Here is a 25,113-nt window from a genome sequence, read left to right as displayed (position 1 = left end):
GATGGGCTCCCACCTGGCCCCGCTGCCCTGCTCTCACTCCTGTCTGTGCCTTCCCACCCCAGAGTACGAGATCGAGCGGTCCTTCTTCCTAAGGATGAAGTGTGTCCTGGCCAAGAGGAACGCCGGCCTGACCTGCGGGGGCTACAAGGTGCGCTGCGCAGGACTTGCGCTTGAAACCAAGGGGCTAGACGCCCAGGCCAGAGCCTCTGCCCAGCTGGGCTGCTGCAGCTGGCTGGCGACCCGGGCCCAGAGCTCCTCTACTTAGTTTCAGGTTAAGGATCATAAACCCCAACTCCGCTCCAAACCTCAGTTTTGCATGCAAGCACCAAGGGTCCCAGGGGCTCTGTGCAACCTGCTGCCTGGACCTGGCCAGACTGTTTTCTCGTCTGTAGAAAATCGTGGAAGACTTCCTGAACGGTTCGTAAGGTTTTGGCAGGGTTATGCGAGGATTTCTGGGTCCTATTCATGGACCTTCTGTGACCGAAGCCTCTTTCTAATTCAGCTTTGTCGTCGGCGAGAATAGGGACCCACCTCATAAAAAAGCACCTTGAGGGCACGTGGACCAGTGCATGTACATCTCTGGCAATGACTCCCAAAAAAAGAGCGTAACACAACATTATTAAAGTAGAAACGTATCGCTGCATGGCATGCCCGTAGATCTATAGCCAAGCCAAATATGCTGCATGACATGCCCATAGAGCTATAGCCAAATACATGGTTTAATGCATTGCTATATGAGGGACACATCTTCCACAGCTTTACATTCATTAAAAACATACATCAGTTGTCGTTTTAGCTGGAAAAATCAGTTGTAATTCGCTCGGCCCTTCTCTTTCTGAACGCCTTTTCTCCACGCATAGGCAGACAAGGTTCTTTGGGTAAATCTGATATCTTTTTATTAGACCAACTCAAATAGTTGGAAAATATCTTTGCAAGCTTTCGGGTATAAATCCCCTTCGCCAGGCTGAGGCGGCACCTGCAGCTGGTGTGTGCTCGTCCTGGATGGAAGATGTTTTCTGTAGCTATAAATCTGTAAGCGGTATTAAAAACATAGTTAGACCTTGCTAGAAAACCCACTTTAGGGGAGTGGAACCACTCCCACTGACTCTCATGGTCTTTGGATCAAGTCTCTAGTGCTGAAGGGTTCTGCAGACCTGTCTCCCAATATGTGTGTAGCCCGTCCCACTTGAGAGCATGCTTTCAATCTTTTGCCCGAGGCTAGACAGGGCCTGAGCATCCTTCCTGTGTGTCCCCGCAGGTTATCCATTGCAGCGGGTACCTGAAGATCCGCCAGTACAGCCTGGACATGTCCCCCTTCGATGGCTGCTACCAGAACGTGGGCCTGGTCGCCGTGGGCCACTCGCTCCCCCCCAGCGCGGTGACGGAAATCAAGCTGCACAGCAATATGTTCATGTTCCGAGCCAGCCTGGATATGAAGCTCATCTTCTTAGATTCCAGGTACCTGGAAGGTCTCTTCGGCCCCAAGCTTTCCCCGACAAGCCCCAGTCACACGTTAAATGCCTGTTTTCTTTGTCTCTTTCTCTCCTCCCCCACTCCAGGGTAGCCGAGCTAACAGGTTACGAGCCTCAGGACCTGATAGAGAAGACCCTCTACCACCACGTCCATAGCTGTGACACTTTCCACTTGCGCTGTGCTCATCATCTGTGTAAGGAGCTCCTTTTGCTAACTCACCCCACGCTGCACCCCGGCCCCTTCTGGGCCTGATGGGGACCGTCTCACTTTGCCTGTAGTGTGATTTAAATACAGTACTGGGATTTATTCCTTATTCTGATAAAGCCAGGCCAGCCGGAGGAGAGGCAGCAGGTTGGAATGAACCCATCTTTGCTAGAAGCAAAGAGGCTGTAGGGGAGCTGGCAGGGTTGGGGGCAGAAAGGAATGTCTTAAGTCTGAAGTCAGGCAGAAGGCAGGGTAGATATGCACCCTGTGTATATAGACTAAGGAAGGAAGGAAAGGAGAGGGGGCAGAAGCGCTCGTGAACTCGAGAAGCGCCAGGGAGCCGGGACTTCCCTCGAGACGAACCTCTGGGATGCCGGCTGGAGGGGATCTCTGCTCGAAACCAGTCATAGCAGTAGGAAGCCAGACTCTCCTTCACAAGTTTCCATCACGTCTCACAAAGATGAGGTGAACGTATTTCCCCCCCACCCCAACAAGGGCGGATAGCGGGATTTTTAGTTTGCTGTCAATTAATATGAGGATAAAATAAAACGGCGTTAGTTCCTGTACAGTATCTTTGACTTCACACAATGAAAGAAAGACTAGTAAAGCCAGAAAAGTGCATCTATTTATATACATGATATATGCATAATCTAGATTATACATATATAATCTGGATGCCCCAAATACCATAATCTTATATAATAAAAAGTATTACACACACGTACACTTTTTTGACTTTGCTAGTCTTTGTTCCATTGTGTGTGACGTCAAAGATAGTGTACAGCAACTAACGCCGTTTTAATTTATTTTATCCTGGCATACACACACACACACACACACACACACACACACACGGCTCTAGTGGGTTGAATACAGTATTTTTATCAAGATGTTGCCTCTCTGTCTGCCTATCTATATGTATATACGTGTATGTATGAATGTCTACATGTATACATACGTACATATAGGTGTGTTATGTGTGTATGTGTATATATATCCGTCTGTGTATCTATATTTATGTGCTGGGAGCGTGTGTGTGCCTATTTATGTATCTATATGCATGTGTTGGAGGTGTGTGTGTGTACCTGTCTATGTATCTATATGTATGTGTTGGGTGTGGGTGTGTATACGTCTATTTACGTATCTACATGTAGGTTTTGGGTGTGTACATGTGTATATATATAGCTCTATGTATCTCTATGTAGTTTTTTTGCGGTGGTGTGGAGCTATATATACATACACATATATACGTATCTATATGTGGGTATACATGTAGACACATTCATACACACACATATAAATACAGCTAGATAACATCTTGATGAGAGCCCTGTGCGGACGGGTCACGAAGCACAGGGTTTCCTCCTGACCCTCGCAGTGAACGCATTTTCTCAAAGGTAGCAGAGATGGAGCAATTCTTCCCCCACGGCACAGTGCCTGCCCCATCGCTGTCTCCCCGGGCTGCACACCACCGATAGCAATGGCTCGGGATCAGATTTGTCCGAAAACGCTGGGACCAGCTCCCTGGAGCAGCCCTTCCCCCGAGCCCCGTCTGGTGGTCTCTAGCAAGCGGGCCCTTGCCCCGCAGAGCAGCAGCACTGGATGACCGCTTCCCTCTCGCGTTCCTCCCGCAGTGCTGGTGAAAGGGCAAGTGACCACCAAGTACTACCGCTTCCTGGCCAAGCACGGCGGCTGGGTGTGGGTGCAGAGCTACGCCACCATCGTGCACAACAGCAGATCTTCGCGGCCCCACTGCATCGTCAGCGTTAACTACGTCCTCACGTGAGTGATCCCCCAGGCTGCTCTAAAATGCTCGGCTAGGGCACGGCCTCCCCGGCCCCCACTCTCCCACTCCCCTAAATCTGCTTAATCCCATGGCCGACCACGGCAGGCGCACCAGGCTGGCTAGGAAACACATTGCACACTTTCATCTAGATGAAGGGTTTCCCGTCTGTCTTTCTCTCTCCCTTTCACTAGGGGAAAGATTTAGAGGTTTGTCACTCACATATTTTGCTCCATCTCTTTTCTTTCTTTTTTACAGTTTAAATACACCCAACATTAAATAAAATTTAATGCAGCGTAAAAAAAAAAGGTTTCCACGTACGGAGTTATTTATACTTAACAAACAGGACATCTGTTTTTCTTTTCAAAAAGCTGTGGTTTGAAGTTTTTAATTTCATCCAGAGTTTCTATCAAAGCTCTGAGAGAGGGTCCCCCCCGCCCTTCTGAGAGAGCGATCCTTATATTGAAGCACAAAGAAAGTTTGTGGCCAAAAAGATCAGTTTAATCTTCACAGCAGAACCAGACCAAACAGCTTCCTCACCAAACAGAAAAGGAGGAGAAAAACAAATATCTCCCCCTAGACCCCTTGCCAAAGAAAAAAGCCTCTTGGTTTTAAGAGTTAACGATGACATCTTGGCTCATCCCAGGGCATTGCAGGCGATCGATATCACTGTACCTGCAACTTAAACTGAAACACCCGATGGGGGAGTTTTAATTATCTCCGGCTGGTGATGATTGCCATGATGATTCCTTCCCATGGGAATAATAATGGTTGTTGCTGGCAGTGCCACTGCATTCAAATCGTATGACCTGCTGCCTTGGCAGCGAGAAAACAAGCCAGGGTCACTGTCAAATGCAGACACTACCTGGACACGGGCATGCTTGCATTCCAGTACCAAGTCCAAAAGTACTAAGTATAGCTAATGAAAGGGAAACTCTTCCAGGTCCCACTCTGCTGTGATTTGAGTCTGAAACCCACTTTTATGGGTCTATATAGAGGTGGAGGTATGTTTGGGGCACTCATTTTTTAAAGACGGGCTTATGAAATTGAAGCGATCTGTTACCGAGGGGAGGCAGAACCTGAACTCTGGCCTTGGGAATGGGCACTTGAGTGCACAAGGGGGGACAGTTGTATAGTGATGACATACGAGCCTTGCTATTCTGCAACAACACTGTGGCTTCTGTGCTTGCTTCCACCTGAAGACCTGCTTGCACCTGGAGGAATCACTTGATCGCGGTTTGAGTGAGCATGGGGTATGTGTGCTAAAAGCCCTCCATAGATGGATTCCCACGCTTCCAGCTGGCAATTGCGAGAAGTCCTCTTGATGCTCCTCTTTTTACAAACACAACACAACCAAGTAGGAGTCAACACTGGCATTTACCCAGCAGCAGCACCGCTCTGGATTAGCAGGGGATTGACACATCACTCCTATTTCAACTATTCCATACATGCGCATCTCAGCGCTCAGCAAAGTCCCTCTCCACGCTTGCATTTGACAATTTTCGAGTTTCAATTAAATCCAAGCTCGGAGGTAAACTACCTTCTCTTGACAAAAGCACCAGTGCAACGTGACTTGTAAGCAGCAAAAAATGTCTGTAGAGATCTCTCTCTCCTTTTAAACGGGGAGGGGAGAAAAACACCAGACTGAGGTGCTTTTGTATATCAGAGACTTCACAAGCTCAAGCCTTGTTTTCATGCGACTGCCTGTGGGTTAGCAGTCATTTTTTAAATCCAAAAACAGTGCAGAGCCACGCAGACCTATGTTAAATGGTCTGACTGGAAATTAAACATCCCACTGGAGAAGCCCAAGTTCTGCTCTGGGCTATTTTGAAACGGGCTGTTTTGTTTGCCAGTGAAACCCCCTCGCAACCTTTCTGCTCTTTTCCTATTGATTTTGTCATCTGGCGGCTCTGGGTAATAATTCTTGGAGAGCATAACAGAAAAAAGGGGCAGTGATTGTGCATGGGACGAAAGGATTTAAACTTCAGCGTAGCGAGTTGTTTTGCTGGGGTGGAGGTGGGGGGAGGAATTGCCCCCCTTCCCAGAAAGATATCATCTCCATCTCAACAGGCTTTCAGGCATTATTCAGACAAAACTCCGTGTGGAGCCTGGCCACCTTTTCAACCTGGCTTATTCGGGGAATAAAAGACTATCAAGTGGTTCTGTTGACAGGCTTCTCACAAGGGACAGGTGGCAGTTTGTTTGCTACCCCCTTGCACATCTGGGTGCAGCTGGCTGATTGACAGGGTGGCCGCAAACCGGACAGATGTGTATCGGCTCTCCCTGGCAGCAGAACGGTCTTCCAGCTCTTTCTTTTGGAGGGGACAGAGGGACAAGTCTGTCTGTATATCTGCATATGTCTATATGCCGTGGATTTGTGTGTGTGTCGATGCAAGAGGCAAGGATTCCTTAGGGTAGTATCGTTTAGTGGACCAACAGTACAGTTGGGGCAGAGTTAGACAAGTTTTAGGGAATGCAAGACGTTTTTCTTTAGGTCTGACCAGAATATAGAATCACAGAATCATAGAAAATGAGGGTTAGAAGGGACCTTAGGAGATCATTTAGTCCTATCCCCCTGCTCAAAGCAGGACTTCCCCAACTACATCATGCCAGCCAAGGCTTTGTCTTAAAACCCCCTAAGGAGAGAGATCCCACAACCTCTCTCATTAGAGGAGTTAATATGTGTATATATATGTGTGTACATGCATGTGTACAACAGATCTATGTGCATGTGTTCAAATATGACATCTGAACACCCATACATCTGCATATGTGTGTGGGTACATACATGCCAATGTGTATATATAGCTCATATGCAGCTGTTTACATATCCATGCCTACCTATTGTAGTTCTAAAAACTGTCATAACTTTATTTAGTTTCATTTGATTTCCTGCATTCTTACGTGAGATGTCTTTTCATTTTCACACAGGAATACAGATTGTAAACATATGTCTATACTTTATATATTTTCACCTAAGATGTCTTTTATTGGGAAGGTATTATTCTTTTATCTCAAATGTTTCCTTAATGGAATAGTTCATGCTACATAGCAAGTTCTGGAGGTATTGAACTAGTTAAGAATAGTCCCTTTACTCTTTAATTGATTGTTTGGAGTGCAGACATAGAAAGAAAGAAGGAGATTCTGTCAAAGGCAGATATGAAATGCTGTGATGTCTGTTATTGGCTACTGCAACAGTCATGTGCTGTTGAAGCCTGCAGTGCAAAATACAAAGACACTCTGACTACATTACAGTCTTGTTTTGGTATGTTTAGGTCCCCGAGGTTCAATAAGGTCTGACTACCTCTTCATTAGTGCTCAGGAGAACAAGAGATCATGTAATATTTTTCTGCACTGAAGTTCCCACACTGGTAATAGCTGCAATAGATCTCCAAGACACGCGTGGCACTTATTGCCTTTTTTAGCCTGCTGATAGCCTGCAGTCTGGAAAACAAGGACAGACTGCATTCTGTTTCATCATACTTTCCAGGTAGATAAGTGGATGTTTTAAAAAAATGAGTTATAGCCAACATCTGGAACAACAGATAACATTGTGACCATTAGTCACAAGAGGAAGAAAGCTGTTTTGGAAGAAAGTTCCCAATTAGGAGAGCCAGCAATTTTGTTAAATTCACTTTAGGAAGGGTATGGTAAACTGTCCTGATTCACTATTCAGAGTTACTGAAGCCAGCTAGCATTTGATCACTCGAATGTGCAACATAGGGACTGCTAAGGTAGAAGCGGGGAGAAAGAGAGTCTGGACGATACAAGGTTCCCTTTGACTTCAGTAGATCTTGGATCTGACCCATGTTATGGAACTTGTTCCAGGAAGGCAGAACAAAGGTTCTGTTGCACTCAAGGTTTGCTATGTTTAATAGTCTTTATTCTAATATAAATCCTGTAGCTACTAAAGTTCCTTTAGGATGACATTGGATTATTCCACTAAACCAAGAACAGCTGTGACGTATGAGTGTATGCTGTGGGTTCTTTTCATACTTTTGTTCTATGGCAGTTGATATATGGAAAAGCCACTTGTACAGATGCAGCTCTTGGCAGATGCAGGCACACAAGTTACAGCCTAGCAAGGTTATAAAATCACTTAAAAGAAATCTGCTTAAGAGGAAAAATGCGCATTTCTTGACTTGGTCTTTGCAAATGACATGTATATTTAACTAAAACATAGCGAGGAATGCCAACTGGTTGATTTTGTTCTTGGAAATAAAGAGCTTTGGTCTGGACTGCAGAGAGAGATGTTAATTTGAAATATAGAGGTTATTTTGAAAATGAGCTAGCCTCTCTTTATCATTATATTTTGATGAAAAGTGATAAAAAGGGGAAAATAGTTTTATGGAAATATATTTTTCGCTATTTTCAGTACTTATAAATGCTGTCACTTTTTGTGATATTAAGTGTTATTCAAGATTGGTCTCACTGGTTTTAGTGGAATTGCTTGTAGAGAAGGCAGCTGGTCAGTGTGAGTAAAGTATGACAGGATGGCCCTTGCAAAAAAAATAAGAGTCTTTGTACTACACTAGTGTTATCCTTGTCAAAACAACTGGTTTCAATGTAACTGAAGTCAGGAAAAAAGTAAGACATTTGTATAAGTAATATATATCTTCTCAAGCTAAATGTCTCTTGGTCATATAAGAATGCAAGAAGAAAGAGTGAGAAGCAGGGTTAATGAAAAAAAAAATTGTTCTTTTAAAAAAAAATACCTTACAGAAATTCCCATGGCCCATAAATCTCTGGCTTTGAAAAACTGAATTCTAAGACTAAGAACAAATGTTCTTAATAAGTGTAAGTACCAAACTATTTGCAGAGGATACCAGAGTTGGGATCATTTATACAAGATAGAAGAATTTATTTTTAATGATAATGTATCCAAAATAAAAATATGGCTTTTGTGGTTTCTTGCTTTAACATACAGAAAATTGCTATGCTTTTGTATTTCCATTACAAGAAGTAAACTTTGATAGACACATTTGTTTCTTTTCTTATTAGTTCTAGTTATTTGTTTTATTATTGATTATCAGCTGTTTAGGTTTATCACTTAAAGACAATTCAAGAATGATCCAATTTGTACAAAATGAAACTCTGAAGTTTAGTTTATATTTAGACCATAAAAATCCCTTTTTAAATAAATGGATAATGTAAAATGCACCTCCTTTGGCTTTTCAAGTATCAGCAAATATTACAATAATTTGACCCCAGAGAATGCTGGAGAGCTTTTGCTGTATATATCTATTTTTTTCTTTATCATTTAAAATAATAGCTGTAACAGAAACATATACAGCTAAATTGGATTAGGTACTTAATTGGGCGTAATCTCTGTTATGATAATATCCTACATAAAAGTCCCAGTTGCCCTCTTCAAATTAAATTATATAACTGGCTGATTAGAAGCACAAATTGAAGTATGCAGTTTGTGTGGGAAGTTTATTTCATAAATATGGTATTAACAAATGTTTTAGTTAATGATAGAATAAATACAGTTTAGTATAAATTAACTGTTAATTGCATCTATACAATAAGCCTATAACTTTAGGGCTGATTACTCTTCACAGCCTGTGTCTTAACATATTTTAAAGTTAAATACATAATCAAAGTGGTATTACTCTGCATGATGGGTAAAATCTCGGAATCCCATGGAAAGCTGGAATAAGCAGGCTTTAAATGGGTGTCCTGTGCTAGGGTGAGACAAACCTGTTTCCAGACTCCTGGGACACACAGAGTTTGTAGTTAAATATTTCTACATTCTTCTTGGATGTTTTTGCTTATGGATGGCAGCAGTCTATCAGGCCTTATCCCTGTGTAGCTCTCATGTAGGACTTCCATAGGCCCAGTGGCTGCTTACCAGCCCACTTCATTGTTCCCTTGTTCATCCACATATTTACTACTTGTGCAGAGTCCATCACCCCAACACAGCCTGCATATATATTCCTGGTATCAGAATTTTGTTCCCTGTATCCATCAAGTGAGCGTGAGACAGCATACGTTATAGCAAATACCACGGCAATGCTAATCACAGGAGTAATCCTGTATTACATATATTTATTTATTGATTTTATTTATTTTATTTATACAACACCCATCCCAGAAAAGGCTCAGGGTGGCTTACCAAGAAACAACTTACTTTATTTAAGTAACATTATTGAAATAGGACCTACTCATTCAGGTAAATATACTCACATGCCAGAAAGTTTGCAGACACTGATGAATAATTATAAAGATTTTAACTGTGGCCTCTGTATTTGACCCCAATTATTTAAAAGCAGTAAGCTGAGAATAAAACTGCTACCCTCAATTTCTTAGCATTAATGGCTCCATCCTTTTTTCTACTGAAGTCATTCAAAGTATTGCCATTGACTTTACTAGGAACAGAACTAGGTTGCTCATTTTCTGTGCATTTCATTTACTTGTATTATGTGTTAAATAGTATAAACGTATTAAAACGATTCAATTACCAATTTAATTAAATCTTAAAAATTCTTTATTCATGCACAAGTGTACATACTGCAAAAGAAAAATAAATTAAGTGATTTCTTTTAAGCCATTCTATTCAATATTTAGTTTGTCCCCCATTAGCTTTTATCACATACATATGTCCCTTTGTAACATCATTTATATATTTCTTGCAAATAGGAGACAGGCCTTTCCAGGTGTTCACAATACGCTACTTCAATTCTTTGTTCATGTAGGCTTTTTTAGCTACCGCTTTCTTTAACTCACTCCAAATTTCTTCTCATGGATTTAAACCAGCTGACTAATGGCCAAGGCACCAGAAATTGCTGTCCAAATTCTGCAGTATGTTCTCATACAAAATTCCCATTTATGTTAAGAAGTGTTTTTACTTGCCAGTATAAGGATTAAAGGAAGATGCCCAGATCCACAGAGTAAAGTAACTGGATAAAATACATAAACAGATTTGAGAGAGCAGGGACTGGAACCTATGTCTGCCTGTTCTTGGGGAAGTGTCTGCATTATCTGGCTGCTGTGTCAGGCTGCATCTTGTTTGCATTCTTTGTTGGACAGTGACCCAACTTCAGTAGGACGGGTACTGGTCAGGCTTATGTGGAATGGGGGTTTGGGCACTTTTCTGGGAAGTAAGGGGAGATCTGGCTTTAAAACCTTTCAGTCTGATAAAGGCATTCAATCAGGATCTCCCAATTTCTAGGGAACTCTCCAACTTTTTACTAACCACTAGGCTCCTTTAGAAGATCTGAGAGGTAGGGGTGTGGGAAACGGTGTGCGAAACAGGCTGTATTCAACTCAGATTCGGATTTAGTGAATTGATTCACTGATTCAGATCACTGTCCCTGATTCAGCTTGGCCAAATTCAGAGAATTCAGTTCAGAGAATCAGTGATTTGGCCATAAACAGAGCTTTAAATGTTTTTTCTACATACCTTGAGGTATCAGGCATGGCTCATGAATGCTGCGATGGTGGGGTGGATGGAGCATCCCACAGGAGCACCGGGGCCTTCCCGCGTGCTTGGCAGCAAACCAAAAAGTGGAACAGAAGTACTTCTGGTCCACTTCCGGGTCCACTGGGTCTGCACTGGGACCCCCCATGCCCTCCTCTGGCTCAGCGATTGGCCATGGGGTAATCCTGGGTGCTCCACCAGGCCCAGGAAGCTCCCCAGTGGACCCATAAGTGGACTGGAAGTTCTTCTGGTCCACTTCCAGGTCTGCTGCTGAGCATGCTGGGGAATCCCCCACACTCCTGTGGGATGCTTCATCTGCTCCAGCATCGCAGCATTCATGAGCCACCTGGTACCTTGAGGTATGTACAAAAAACATTTAAAGCTGTGTCTATGTCTGAATTGTTGAATCTTTCTGAATTGATTCGGAAGGTTCTGATTTAATTCAGAGAGATTAAAGTGTCTCCTGATTCAATTAAGATTTGGAGATTTGGCCACCGAATCAGGCTGAATCTGCACCGAATTGAATCAGGGACCAAAGCTTCGCAAAGCCCTACAGAGAGGCACTAGTGTCCCTCATAGTTATGTTTTAGAAGAAAAGAATGAGTTAGTCATTCATATTGAAAGCGCAATTTAGGCACCTAAGGCTAGCAGGAAGTTTTGGACTATGAATCTTATATAGGCTCTTATCTATAGGTCTGTAGATAAATACCAAGGACCACGTCCTCTTCTACCTATTGAGTGGCAAAGTGGATTTAGGCACCTAAGTGTAATTCTATTTCACCTTGCCCAAGTCCCTAAAAATGCATAATGTTTCTACTTTTTTTAATAACCACCATCTTACCTTTAAGAGTGAGTAACAGAAAATCAGCAAGGAGGAAGATGACCACCCACTTTTTGTACTACTATTTTTTCAGGGACTTGAGCAGGATGGAACAGGTTTGCAATTAAAGATCTAAGGCCACTTATATGTTGAACAGGTCCAGTATTTCTGACAAAGCCGTTTCTTCTGTGTTTCCTCTTGGCTAGTTTAGACAGTATGCTGCTTCCTATGATGGCTATGGTGATTTTAATTCTTAGGTATCTAACATTCCACAAGCTTTGTATAGAGAACTTATGTGTCCAATTCAGCTTTGTGTATTCCACTCCTGGTGTCAGATACCAGAAGCCATAGTCTGTGTAGGTGTGGTACCAGTGGTGGTATGTAGGGGCTGCATGGGGCTGCATATGCACCCTCTGAGAGCATGGGTGCACCCCCTGATAGATCACATTCCCTGCTTAGGTGACAGGCAAGTAGGGGAAGCGGGAGCACCAGCACCTCCCTGTGAGTGCCAGCCAGGGAACGGGAGCACTGGATGAAGCTCTGCAGCCACTTCTTGGAGCATCGTGGCCATTTTGTGGTCGGTGTGATGGGCTGCAGGGGACCCCTTGCCCAGTCAATGAGATTGGTTGTGGGGTCCCCCTCCCTCAGAGATTGGCCACAGGGGGACCTCCCCCAGTCACTGACTGGTTGCTGGGGGGGTATGTGCCCCCCCACCTAAGGTGGCACCAGTCTCCCATGTGTGGTATCTTTGTGGACTTGTGCCAGTTGCCTTTCTTTCTAGGTGTTAGAAGAAGGACATAATCAGTGTAGGGAGATTCTATGGATATATCCACACAATTCAAGGCTGTGAAGCAAAATAGCACTGTGTTTCTAGTTTGAGACCTAGCATGTGCAAAGTTAGTTCAGGTAAATCTGTATGGTGCTGCCTCATGCTGGTATACAAGCCAGTACATTCACAGACAACCCAGGGTATCTCTGTATGATGCTACACTGTGTCAAGCAGCGTATATGTTTTCATGTCATAGGGAGATGTACTATAATGTTTATCTCTGGTAATTCAGAAAAGACTTGGTTGGGGTTAAGCCAGATGGAGGAGCCATCAGTGGATTTACCACTGTACATTTACAGAAGCCTAGATCCTCTCAACCCAGAGAGGTCGCATTGAGATCAAACTACTCTTGATATTCATGGATTTTGTGGATTCCTGCTTGTCTGATTTTGCTTCTTTTTTCATTCCAATTTTCATGAGTCAGTTAAGCTAGTCAAAACTGGTAGCTTATTTTTCTCAAAGACAAGCAATTATTCTGTTTCTGATGATAGGTCTTACTTCTTTCTCCTTCCTTTTAGTGCTGTCTATAAATAGATGAACATAACAGTATCTGTACTTTGTAATGATAAATATATTATATAATGATATAGCCTAAATTAAATGTTAATCTCTTCCTTCCATTGAACACCGACAATTATCTATTTAACATACAGTTCACTTTTCCTCACTCTTGTATTTACTTTTCAGCACAGGGCAGATTCTGATGCCTATGTTTATCCTAAATGCATCACTTCAGAGGGAGCCCCATTTCCTTTACTGGGTTTTTGTGGAGCCAAGTACTGCTCAGTGGAAATGGTGGCTCTTTTGAAAATGTTAATGGCAACTTAAATGAGGGATTGATCACATGATTTTAAACATAGTTTAATGTTTAATTAATTGTTATCAGTGTGTTTTAATATCAATCATTTAGCAACAGAAATACATATTTAGCAAAGCATTTAAGCACATGATTAGCTCCATGCTTACCTTTAAGCACATGCTTAATTCAGCCCCAGGGAAGGCTAGAGGGAAGGATAGGGGAGCACACCCCAACAGAAAAGCACTTGGTAGGAGAGATCAGGATCATTTGGGTCCAGGGGCCCAGTGAGGGGCCAGGGAAGACTGGGACCATGAGCGTCCAGGAGCCCAATGCAGTGCAGGGAAGACCAGGGCCATGAGGATTCAGCGACCCAGTGAGGGGCCAAGGAAAGCCAGGACCACCTGAGTTTAGAGGCCCAGTGAAGGGCCAAGGAAGATCAGGACCATATGCATCCAGAGGCCTGGTGAGGGGCCAGGGAATAGAGGGCAGAACCATGTGAGTCCAGGGCCTGGAGCAGTGAAGCCCAGTGAGGGGCCTGAGGCTGATAGTGAGGCCTAGTGAGGGGCCAGACAGCAGAATTCAGGACTGGACAGGTCCGAGGGCCTAGAGAGCATTTGGGAAATCAAAAAAACCTAACAGGGTCTAGGCTAAGGAGCCAAGAAACAAGATGACAGCTTGCCGGGGGCAGGGACAAGAGAGAGATTGAGGCACCTGGTAGCCCAGTGACTGGTTGAGTGAGACTGAGAGAGCCCAGAGAGGGGCCAGAGGAGAGACCAAGGGGTCTGGCAACTAGAGTGGGGCTAAGAGGCTCAGAGGTTGGAAGCCTCAGTGAGGGGCTGTGTCAGTAATTGGTTGTACACCTGTAAGGATGCCAACTGCGAGGTATGGGGCATAGTGAAGAGGAGGTATGGAGCCATGCAATTAGCCCACAAGTCCATGGCCACAATCTGGGTGGTCATTAGAATATGATCAGGGCAGACTCCCTTGTATCATCGTATTTCCATCAAGGCATGGCAGACAAGATAGGAAGGTGCCCTATGGGCAGAGTGGGACACGGTCATGGAGCCTCCAGGGAAATATCACAGCCACCCCTGGGACCTGACCCTGTGACACTAAAAGACCTTGCCAACAAATGGCCTTGAGTGCTGATATTTTGAAATATATACTGATTCTCTCTTCTAGTTAAAATCCACTCATAAGCTTTACAGAGGATTGGGTTTTCAACTACTGTGGTATACACAGAACAAAAATAATGCAGTCCCTAATTAGTCCCTCCATAGGTAAATATTGATAGATTTTTTTGCATGAGTTGAAATCTAATCCAGGGAAACAAATGCTTTTAAGAATAACAGTCCCTTTGCTTGTAAAGATCATGAAGGATTAGCTCTGCATATGTCTGACACAATAGTCACTAATAAAGTATGAATTAATGATAATAGATTGCAGAGTTGTAGAAATAGATCATCCTACCTTAATAGCTTGACAAGTACAGGCAGTCCTTGAGTTACAGTGTTTCAAGTTACAACGTTTTACACTTACAAAGTTCAGAAATTGACACCCAGTTTCAACTTTCTGATGTCAGTTTCAACTTTACAATGCTTGATCCTACACAATGCTATGCCAGTGAACAAGTTCGCTGTGTCGCCCATCTCCCTGGAGAACATCTGTCCAAACGTCTTTGGACACTTCCTTTAAGAAAGCAGAAAAGACTCCAGAAAAGCCTGCAGCCAAGACTTCTGAAAAGACTCCAGCCAAAAGCCCTTCAAAAAGTTCAGCAAAGTCACCTCAAATAAGTCCTTCCAAATGTATATGATTGCTATTTACAATATAAATACATTAATGTAGCTATATTACTCATCTGTGATTGATTGACTACAAAATTCTGGGTTATTTTTGGTGAAAATAGGGTATTGGGCCTTGGTTCAGGAACCAATCCCCCATTTATAACATAATTTCCTATGGGAAAATTGGTTCCAAGGTACAACGCCTCAACTTGAGACATGGCTTTCAGGAACCTATGTCATAAATCCAAGGACTGCCTGTACACATTTAAATCCTAGTGATTATTGGTTTCTCAGATTTTTTAATCAATTGCTTTCAGGCTTGAACTCAGTTTAGAATATTATTATCATTGTTTTGTTGATATTCAATTGAATATTAGAAGAGTTTAAGAAAAATATAGTCATACAGTTATTTTCTATGAGGACTTGATCCTGATGGGTACTTAGCACTCTGAGCTACCAGCAGTTAATAGGATTTGAATGCATCCACTATCTTGCAGGACAAGGTCTGTATTCTGTGGGTATGGAACTTGAGAAAGATAGACTGTAACAAGATGTTCTTTTTAATTTTACTTGCTTGGAAAAGTACCTTAAACTTGCCTTAAATATATTACCTGGCCAATATTATATTACAGTAGACTTCCTGGTCAGTAGACTTCCTGGTCAGTGTCTTAATGCAGGTTGTAAATGTTGCATACATTTTTGGAGCGATGTTGTATTTACCACCAGTTATATTTCTTTTTTCTTTTCTTTTTTACAAAAATCTTTGTGTGCACATAGCTGAAGGAAAGCAGGGCCAGCCTCTGTGGAGATATGCACAGTTCTGGAAGCTACTCTGTAGGTCATGCAAGTAGGTGGGTGAGCAAGATATTAAAGCAGATATCTTGCATCAATTTGGGTATCTATTGACAAGCAAAATTAATGTAATGTGTTGTCTGAGGGGATGGGAACAACAGCTAGACAGAGACTGTAAAATAGAATGGGTCATTGCATTTTTATCTTACAGCCTCTTGTTAATTGCTTTTGTTGCCACTTCTCCCTTCTGCCTTTAAGGGTACGCTCATTAGAGACATCCATTAAATGTCACAAGCAAACCAGTGTTAGTTACAGTAGTTTATCACTTCCCTGCTTTCTGAACAATCTACACATGCTATGTGACTCAGTATCATTTACCATTAGAGCTTAATTGGGTTTATAGATTTTTAAGAGACACCTTCTTACATGGGGCCTGATTCATATTATTAGTGACCTCAATACTGTGTGGTAGTTCTTACTTCCTTGGGACTTCTCTGTGGTGAATGTTGGACCTATACTGGGGATCTTCATTTGGGATGCAGTTCAGGGCCAAGAATGTTGAAGTAGGAGCGTAAAGTTAGGCTCTTTAATCCATGTTTAACCACGCAGAATGAGATTCTGAATTGCTTCTTTAAGAGATCCACTGTAGACCCCTGGAGGTAAAACTTGCCTTTAAGAAACTTCTATGTCCTCCCATTTTTGAACTGTTCTATGGACACAGCAATTGGGGTTGCTGGGGTTTTATCTTGACATTCCCTTTCCATCTCTAGCCCCAGAGAGGACTTGACAGTTTCACAAAGGCAATCCTACAACTAACTCTTTCTCAGTGTTGCAGCAGGTGAATCTTTCCACAGCCAGAACTGAGGATTTTATCCCAAACCCTCCTGAAACGTTACAAAGTTTGTACTACACTTCCAGTTGCTATTTTACATAGTGACTAAAATAATGTTTTCCATAGGTACCTGGCTGCTTTAGCTCTTTTTCTTCCAGCAGAAGGGCCAGAGTTGGGGTGAAAATCTCACTTCTAGATAACTGACTTAATTTTAAAATATAAAGCACTGAATGTGTAGTATTTCCTACTATGAGCTGTTGAGCACTCAGTACTCTTAAAAACCAGGCCACTTATTTAAGAACATAATCATGGACTTAAATGTAAGTGGAGGTTCCTATTTTTGGGAATCTTTGCCAAAATGTCAACAGCAACTATACTTAAGCCATTTTGTATAAACATAACAAATACTTATCTAGTGTGTTATTTCAATAATTTCTGCTCAGTTAGGTACATAAAAACAGTGGTATTACATGTGTTCAATTAAGTATTTTTATTCATAGAATACTTCTCAAATTTATTTTAGCAGTTTAAATAAAAGAGTTTAATGTATATTTAGTCAAGCATTACAGTAGTGAGGGCTTAAGCAGATTAGAAATAAATGAATCCAATTAAAGAACATGTCTATGAAATTTGATGTCATAGGTATGAACGAACTGTTTGCACAGCAACTGTAAAGAAATCATTAATGATTAGCTATCTAGAAGAGGTTTAATCAAGGATAAATGGTATAGAACATAGTAAAAGCATTCAGACTGAATGCATGAAGATTCTGAAATAGTAAAAAGCATGCTCTGTGTCAATAGTGACTTGTCACTGCTTTTTTGTAAACATATTATTTTTGTATTTATTTGTACCACAGTATCATTTGGAGATTATAGGGGATATTGGCACCATCTTTGGCTAAGTGCTGGACATATTGATAGCTTAAATCAGTCTTTGCTCAGAAGAACTTCGGTTTAGACAGGCCGACAAATGACGGGATAAAGGAAATACCATTACACCTGTATTTGTATAGTTGGGAAACTGAGACATGAAAAGATGAAATTTTCAAAAGTCCTCAGTGGGTGTGTCTACATGTGCATTTAAGTTCAACTAAATTTAATGTGCATTAAGCAATTTTTTAGCAAGTGTCTACACTTGCAGGGACTTGGTACTAAAGTTAATGTGCTTGGCAATAAAGTTAGTCCCTGCAGCCCTGCCAAGTGGCTGGGCAGACCTGGCACTAAAGTTAGTGCTGGATCACGTCTACATGTGCATTAATGAACTTTAATTAATTGCACCTACATTTGATACCTCCATTTTCAGGTGTCAACTTAGGTGTGATTAGCCTAATTTCACCATATTACTGCACATTAAGGGCGTGCACGTGTAGATGAACTCCTCTAATACATTAACTTGTCTTGTGTTGACGCAGCCAGTGTTGGGTCAATTTTGCTCCCATTGAGAACAGTGGTAAATGCTCTTTGCTTTCAGTGCGTATGGAACTAGACCAGTGCTGAGTACTTTTGAAAATTTCCCACTACACTATTTGCTCAAGTTCATATAAGGAAACTGTGGGAGACCTGAGAATTCACCCTAGATCCCCAGGGTTCTACATGTTATTGCTATTAAAATACATATTTTCAAAATACAAGATACCACTGAGGAGGAATGAGGACGTTTAAACTATGCAACAGTAGATGGGCTGCTCAGTCTTTCTCAGTAATGAAATTATTCCCATGCAGAGGTGTAAGAATTAGTATTTGTGTGCCATTCATACTAAGAGGAGATACCACGGATATATGAATTTTGAGGCTTTGAGCTGAGACAGTACCTTTAAGACTGAATTCCAAAAGAAGCATTTTTAACAATCAAAACAATCCAGATTTTTTTACCTCTTAGTTAATAGGTTACTTTATTCTAAAACATACTTATAGAGCATATCATAAGTATGACTTTGAAGTAATGGAAAAACAACTCTATAGAAAAGCAATCAACATAATTGTATATCCAATATTGACATTGTAGGGATGTAACAAGCTGTGCTTTAATTGTTTAAGTTGCCATCAGATAAAATGTTGAATTATGTTCCCACTTTATTTATTTGTGAAAATATTCTAATTAATAAATGGATTTAGGTGCCAAAGTGCCATTGTATTCTACTTTGCTTGAGTCCCTGAAAAACTGTTAAAATAAAAGGTGATGGGGTCCTCCTCTTCCTTGTTGCTTTTTTGTGACTCAATATTAAGGGCAAGATGGTGATTGTTATGAAAATAGATACATTAATGGACTTTCTCTGTTAATGTATCTCCCATGCCTGCTTCGTGGCTGGATGGGTTCCTGGAGCCCTACCATGACAATCTCAGATGCTTGATTGGGAGCACTAGCCTGATGCAGCCTGTGGATTGATTGAGCACTGCCCATCTGGCCCACTAGGCAAAAAGTTTGAGCACTACTGGTCTAATTTGTTATGCCATTTGCAGACTTAGAATTTAATGAACAGAACAAGGAGCAATCTGTCTTCCTTTTCTTCTTCAGCTCAATAGAGCTTTGGCAGGGTTGCCAGTGCAACAACATTTTTTTTACTGACAACAAAACTTTCTTACTGACATATTTTTACTGACTTACGCTTTGCATAATGTAAACGTAACCTTCCTCAGCATCTGTATAGATTGGGTGTTTCAGCGGGGCTTTTTGGCACTTTTATCTAAAACTGAATCAATCAGCTATTCGATAAAAGCACCAAAAAGCCCTGTTGAAGTGTTTGATATATAGACATTGGGCGAGCCATATCAAACTAACATTACGCCTCTTCTAGGCATGTACTTTGCTTGGTGTGGGGCCATGCCAAGCTTAAAGTAAAGCACCATTTTCCCCCCATGTCTCTAAGCAGTCTAAGTGAAACCCAAACTGGTAGTCTCAATCTTACTTGATAGCAGCAATGGTTTTATAACATGTTGCCTCCATCCCAGGGGGCAGCTACTCATGCTACTCAGCTACACACTCTGATACCTCTGACTACACCCTGTACCAAGCTACCCTACCCCAGCCCATGCCCCAGCCTTACCTCCACTGGCCCTGCTCTCCCTGTCTTGCTGCAAACCTCCACCCACCCCCTTTTTCTCGTCCCAGCCTCACAGCTCTGTCCTGGGTGCACTGTCCCCTGCCTGTCTCACCCAGTGCCTTGGACTACCTGGGGCCATGCAGTCCTGCCTACCTTGAAGCAAGCATTACAGACAGATGATGGCAAACAGCTTCAGCAGGTAGCTGGAGTTAAGGGGGTTATGGAGTCTCCTGTTAGCCACAAAGCCCTGATGGAGAGCTCCTTCCAGGGCACTGAACTGCACTCCTGCTCAGACACAAGGTGATACTGCTCTGCTCTGTCTGTCTAGCCTCGATCCAACAATGTATCTTCAGTCAAGCTTACAATTTCTTAGTGTTTTTTATGGACAGCTCATTTTTTTATGGACTTTACAGACCAGCTTTTTTCACTTTTTTTTATGAATTGTCCATAAATTTATGAACAGTTAGCAATCATTAATTTTGTCAACAATGAGAGGAGGGAGAGAGTATAAATAATTCAAGATAGAAATATAAATATGAGAGAAACAGAAATGTTAAAATAGAAAAACGATGTCCTCTTGCAGTCAGACATGAACACCATGTGCCCCTGGAGGCTGGGTGGGTACAGTGAGCTCTGGTAGGTGGCAGCAGCACTGTTGGTGGTTGGAGCATGGCAGTGGTAAGTGGGGAGCTCCTGCAAGCAGCCACGGTGCTGATAGTGGTGGGGGTTGGGGGCGGCGAGCGCTGACTGGCGGTTGGTCAGCTACCACCTGCAGATGCCCCTGGCAGTGTCTGCGGTGGCCAGTGGCAATTGTGGACTGCCTGCAGACGCTGGAGGTGTCGGCGGTGAGGGGGGTGGGCAGGCAGCGACCACCTGCAGATGTTGCCAGAAGTGTCAGCGCCTTTTTGTAGGGGGTGCACTGCCATGCTCAGGGGGTGAACGTGCACCTGTGTGCATCCCTTATGTGTCGCCAGTGCAGTCAGACACAAAGAAAGTTACAAATTTTATTTCCTTTTGGCGTGAATTTAACTAAGTGACAGGAATTCAGTGAAAGAGAGTGAGCATGGCTTTTAGGGAACTTCTAACACCATTAATTTGTTTTATTATTTCAGTTTAACATTCCCATTTTTATTCAATTTTATGTCAGATGCTCAGAAAACCTGAGCAAAACTGTTCCTTAGATCACTAACCAAAATAAATGCTAATTGCACTAATGTGCTGTTTTAAAATTTCTATATATATACAATATACAATATCTATGTATAATCAAAGGAAATGGTTATTATATACAAAAGCCTAATTTTATATGAGCAATAGCTTGAGTAATTGAAACTACGATATATGGTACTGTGAAGAACAACACCTCATTTCATCAGTAACATCATGCAACTATGTTGAGCACAATTAATATCATCTTACACTGTAGTGTTTAGGAAATAAAGCAGTGTTCTTGTACTATGATAATGAACTTACCATTTGATATCAGCCGTTAATGCTAAGATTATGAAATAGAGTATCCTGGCTCTAAGATAGGCTATAGGTTAGGATGCTCTTTTATCTCACCAGACTGTATATGGAGAATGTGGTAGTTTTAACTAGAAGTTTTGTTTCTGTTGTTTCAACTTCCATGTGACCTTTTTCTAATGAATTCAGTAGTGTTCTTGTTATAGCATTGATAAAGAAAATAGAGTGGGATATCAAATGTCTGTCCACATTTATTCTTTTTTAAAGTATTAATTGCTATAAAAAATCACTCTGTGATTTGAATAGGCCCAAATAAGTACAATGAAATTTCTGTCAGGTCCAGAAAAGAAGTTTGTTTACAGAAGTTATGAAGAGTCTACACTCTCATTGGTCTTTCAGGCTTCATTTCTCTCCTATTGGATTTTTTTTCCCCCTTTAGTGAGCTGATTTTTATTCCTCCCTTTTTCTATGTCTCTAGCTGTGTCAGACTTGGTGTCCATAAACTTGTCTATTGGTTTCAGTGTGAAAATTTTTCATTGTAGGAGAGGGAAAGTCTGAAAGTTGTAGTTCCTATGCCTGGTGGGAATTTGAGCAAGGCATGCTAGGAAGGACCAATATGACCAATCTCTGTCCTGAGAAAAATGAGATACCATGGAAAAAGCAAAACTTTCCAATGAGAGCCCTGGAAGGAATGGAGTTGTAGATGGCACAGAAATGAGATTTGTATTCTTTCTGGAATTCCAGACCTCTGAGCAGGAAGTAGAGAAGTTTCTCCTCTTTTGTGCAGCAAGAATGAAAATAATTATTGTTCTATCCTTGAAGGGAGGAATGAATAACTTACCAACCAATACAGGAAATGGAACCGACAGCCACACTAATACAGGAGTCACTAAAAGCCATTGATACTGCTTGCCACTGTAAACATGTCAGTGTGCTCATGTCTTTGGAGTGGGGTTACTATCGACAAGTTAAATTTCTCTGCTACATGGCTTAGGTGTACAAGAAATCAAAATGGGTGTATATGGGTGGAAGGAGTTCATCATGGCATTTCTATATATGGTCTCCAGAACTTAATATACTATTGAATACTATTGTGCTATACAGTTTGTGTTCCATGGAGTTCTTATAGACCCCAGAAGTGCTTCCACCACCATGATGAAGAATATGAAAATAAGGTGAAAAGAGGGCCGGCCATGAAAGGAATAATGAAAAGTTGGGTTTGGTGTATTACCTTCATTCTTTATTTCGTAGGCAGTCATTTCAGTACATCTTTTGCAGGCTATTTCCTATCTACTATTCCAAGACCATCTGCTTCCCAGTAGTGCCTGCAATCAACAGTGCTAGAGCAGGAGACAGGACAGAGCAAGTTTCACTGAGAACTTTATATGTTAAGTGATAAATAATTTTCTGTATTTCATTCCTTTCCCTTTTCTCCACTTTTATAATTGGCATTTATTACACTGAAATTTCAACACTGATCTGTCTTCTGTCTGTCTGTCAGTTTTTCTCTCTTAGGATGTTATATTGCTGGTTATCATGGGAGTATATTATGCCATAGCTACATGGTAAACTTACCAACCTTGGCAGTGGTACCCCCAAGCATTCTGTCTTAGGATTTTATATTGCTGGTTATCATGGGAGTATATTATGCCATAGCTACATTGTAAACTTACTATTCTTGGCAGTGGTACCCCTAAGCATGCTGTGCTGCTCTGCGTGGACTGCCTTCAAAAATGGAAGCAAGGTAGCTACATCCTCATTGTGCCATGGTTGAGCTAAAAATGGTCTGAATGTCCTCCAGATAGGCCTGCACCCAAAATCAGAGTAGTTTTCTATTGTGATCACATAATTCCTGTCTCAAACCATGATCAATTGCATGGGGCAGTGAGCCTCCTATCTTTGCCCACTATGTAGTCTTTATACAATTTGCACTATTGTACATATGCTCTCTGTTGGGTATTCTTCCCTGGCCAGTAGATTGGCTTAGCAGCTCATCTCAGGTGCAGTTGAATCCAGGAGGAGGAAAGCAGGTATCTATTTTGTGATATTGTGATGCTCAGTTTCTTTTAGATAAAATCCTGTCTTGTCCCTCACATAATGGTTGCACTCGTTCTTTTGGTGTGACTAGTCCAGGTTGTATGAAGTGGCTTATTGTTTCCGACTGTCCATTCTGTTGAGAGCTTTGTTGAATTTCCTAGAGTCCTCCTATCAAAAATGCAAAGGTATTGCAGCATACAATATTGAGGCTAGAAATAGACGTTACCAAATGAAGTGGATCAGCTGTGCCAGGATGTGTCCCAGCACAGAACTATCTGCTTCATTGGGTGAAATGTACGTAGTCCGCTTACCTGCCAATGATCTTATCAGACAGTGGGTTTCCAGAGATTCCCTGCTTCCAGAGATGCTCCCCCAGGATCTCTAGGGCACATCTCTGGAAGTGGGGAAAGTCAGGGTTCCCTGCTTCCAGAGACGTGCCCTTTGCAATCCGTGGTGCATCTCTGGAAGTAGGGAACCCCAGTGTTCCCTGCTTCCAGAGATCAGCTCCGAAGATTGGTGCGGGTGCATCTCTGGGAGTAGTGAAAGCCAGGCAGGGCTTGAGGGGCCCAATCCTGTGCAGGAATTCCTGAAATGCACAGGAATGGGCCCCTCAAGCCCCAAGAGCAACTGGGCTGCACTCTCCCAACATAAAGCAAATAGACATCTGCTACAATAAAGCAGCACAATTTATTTGTACCTGTTGTTGTGGCTACATTGTGGCACAACAAAAATACGATGTCTATTTGCTGTTGCTTTGTTCTACCATAATGTTTTCTATGGAAGCATGAAGGCAACAAAAGGCAATGTCTGAGAGAATCTATTTCCTGCCCTATGGAATCCATCTGTGCTGTACTATGAAAGTCTGTCCGGCTCAGTTGTTTTGCCACTAGTAGTAACTTCTGCTGGGCTTCATCCTCACATTTGAATACTAAATTTCCAATAACATGTAATGTAGTGTACTCAGCAATGCCTTCTTAATGATGCTCATGATCACACACTGTAAGTCGATTTTTATGCCCAAAGTTGAACTGATGAAATCACTCCTTTCCAAGGATCAGGTCATAGCTCCTTTTCTATGTTTTATGTCTGTCAGAATTATATTAGCAAATTCTGTGAGCTGCTGGCTTTGCATCAGCTTTCTTCTGAGGCATCTCATGTAAGCTCTGTTTCACAGGGGATGGTACTTTAAGATCATTGCCCAGCTTATGATTTTTTTTACTTTTTCAAATGCTTATTCTTGGACTTGGTTGTCTGATCATTTCCAAACTGCATCTAATGGATGTACACAGAATCTGTAGAAATAGTTGATCATACCTATAAATCACTAGGTTCCTTTCACATACTTTGGTTTAGTCAGATGCTTAAGAGATCTCAGTAGCTCAGTCTGTAGGCGGTCCTTAAGTCAACAGATGTCAGATGTATAACAGGTGTCCAGTGCAGAGGATTTCAGTTCTCCTCAGCTTCAGATTGTTTCTATTCAGCTTAATGTCCTGCTTCCAGAACCTGTTTACTAGTTGTTGCAGCTTGGCATCATGATTCTGGATTTTCTCTTCCTTGACATCTCCTCCTACAGCTACATACTTGATATCTGGGAGACCCTCTAGTGCCTGCTTTAATTTTTATTAGCACATCTATATGCATTCATATCCAGCAGCATCTGAAAAAAGTGGCAAAGTTTGGGCACGTCTACACATTGCCTTATGATGACATAGCGATGTGCTACATTGTCATATGGCACACTACGGCAATGAAGCAATCATGTGTGTCTACATGTGATGGCCAGCTACGTCGCCATAGCAGTGCAATCCCTGGGTATAGTATTTTGCTATG

At 42.0% G+C, this 25,113-nt stretch overlaps 1 protein-coding gene across 1 annotated transcript in view; it reads left to right on the top strand.

The window, feature by feature from the left end:
- SIM1 (SIM bHLH transcription factor 1) overlaps positions 1–25,113 on the top strand; it is a 70,146-nt gene that overhangs the window by 14,079 nt on the left and 30,954 nt on the right. Inside the window, exons 6-9 of the mRNA XM_090037213.1 lie at positions 63–148; positions 1,259–1,458; positions 1,560–1,666; positions 3,312–3,459. Coding sequence (XP_089893339.1) covers positions 63–148; positions 1,259–1,458; positions 1,560–1,666; positions 3,312–3,459 — 541 coding nt within the window. The remainder of the gene's footprint in view (positions 1–62; positions 149–1,258; positions 1,459–1,559; positions 1,667–3,311; positions 3,460–25,113) is intronic.

The sequence above is a fragment of the Crocodylus siamensis genome, chromosome 1 (assembly GCF_052110815.1).
Source record: "Crocodylus siamensis isolate JL-2025a chromosome 1, ASM5211081v1, whole genome shotgun sequence".
NCBI classification, from domain to species: Eukaryota; Metazoa; Chordata; order Crocodylia; family Crocodylidae; genus Crocodylus; species Crocodylus siamensis.
This window is presented reverse-complemented; position numbering and strand designations above follow the sequence as displayed.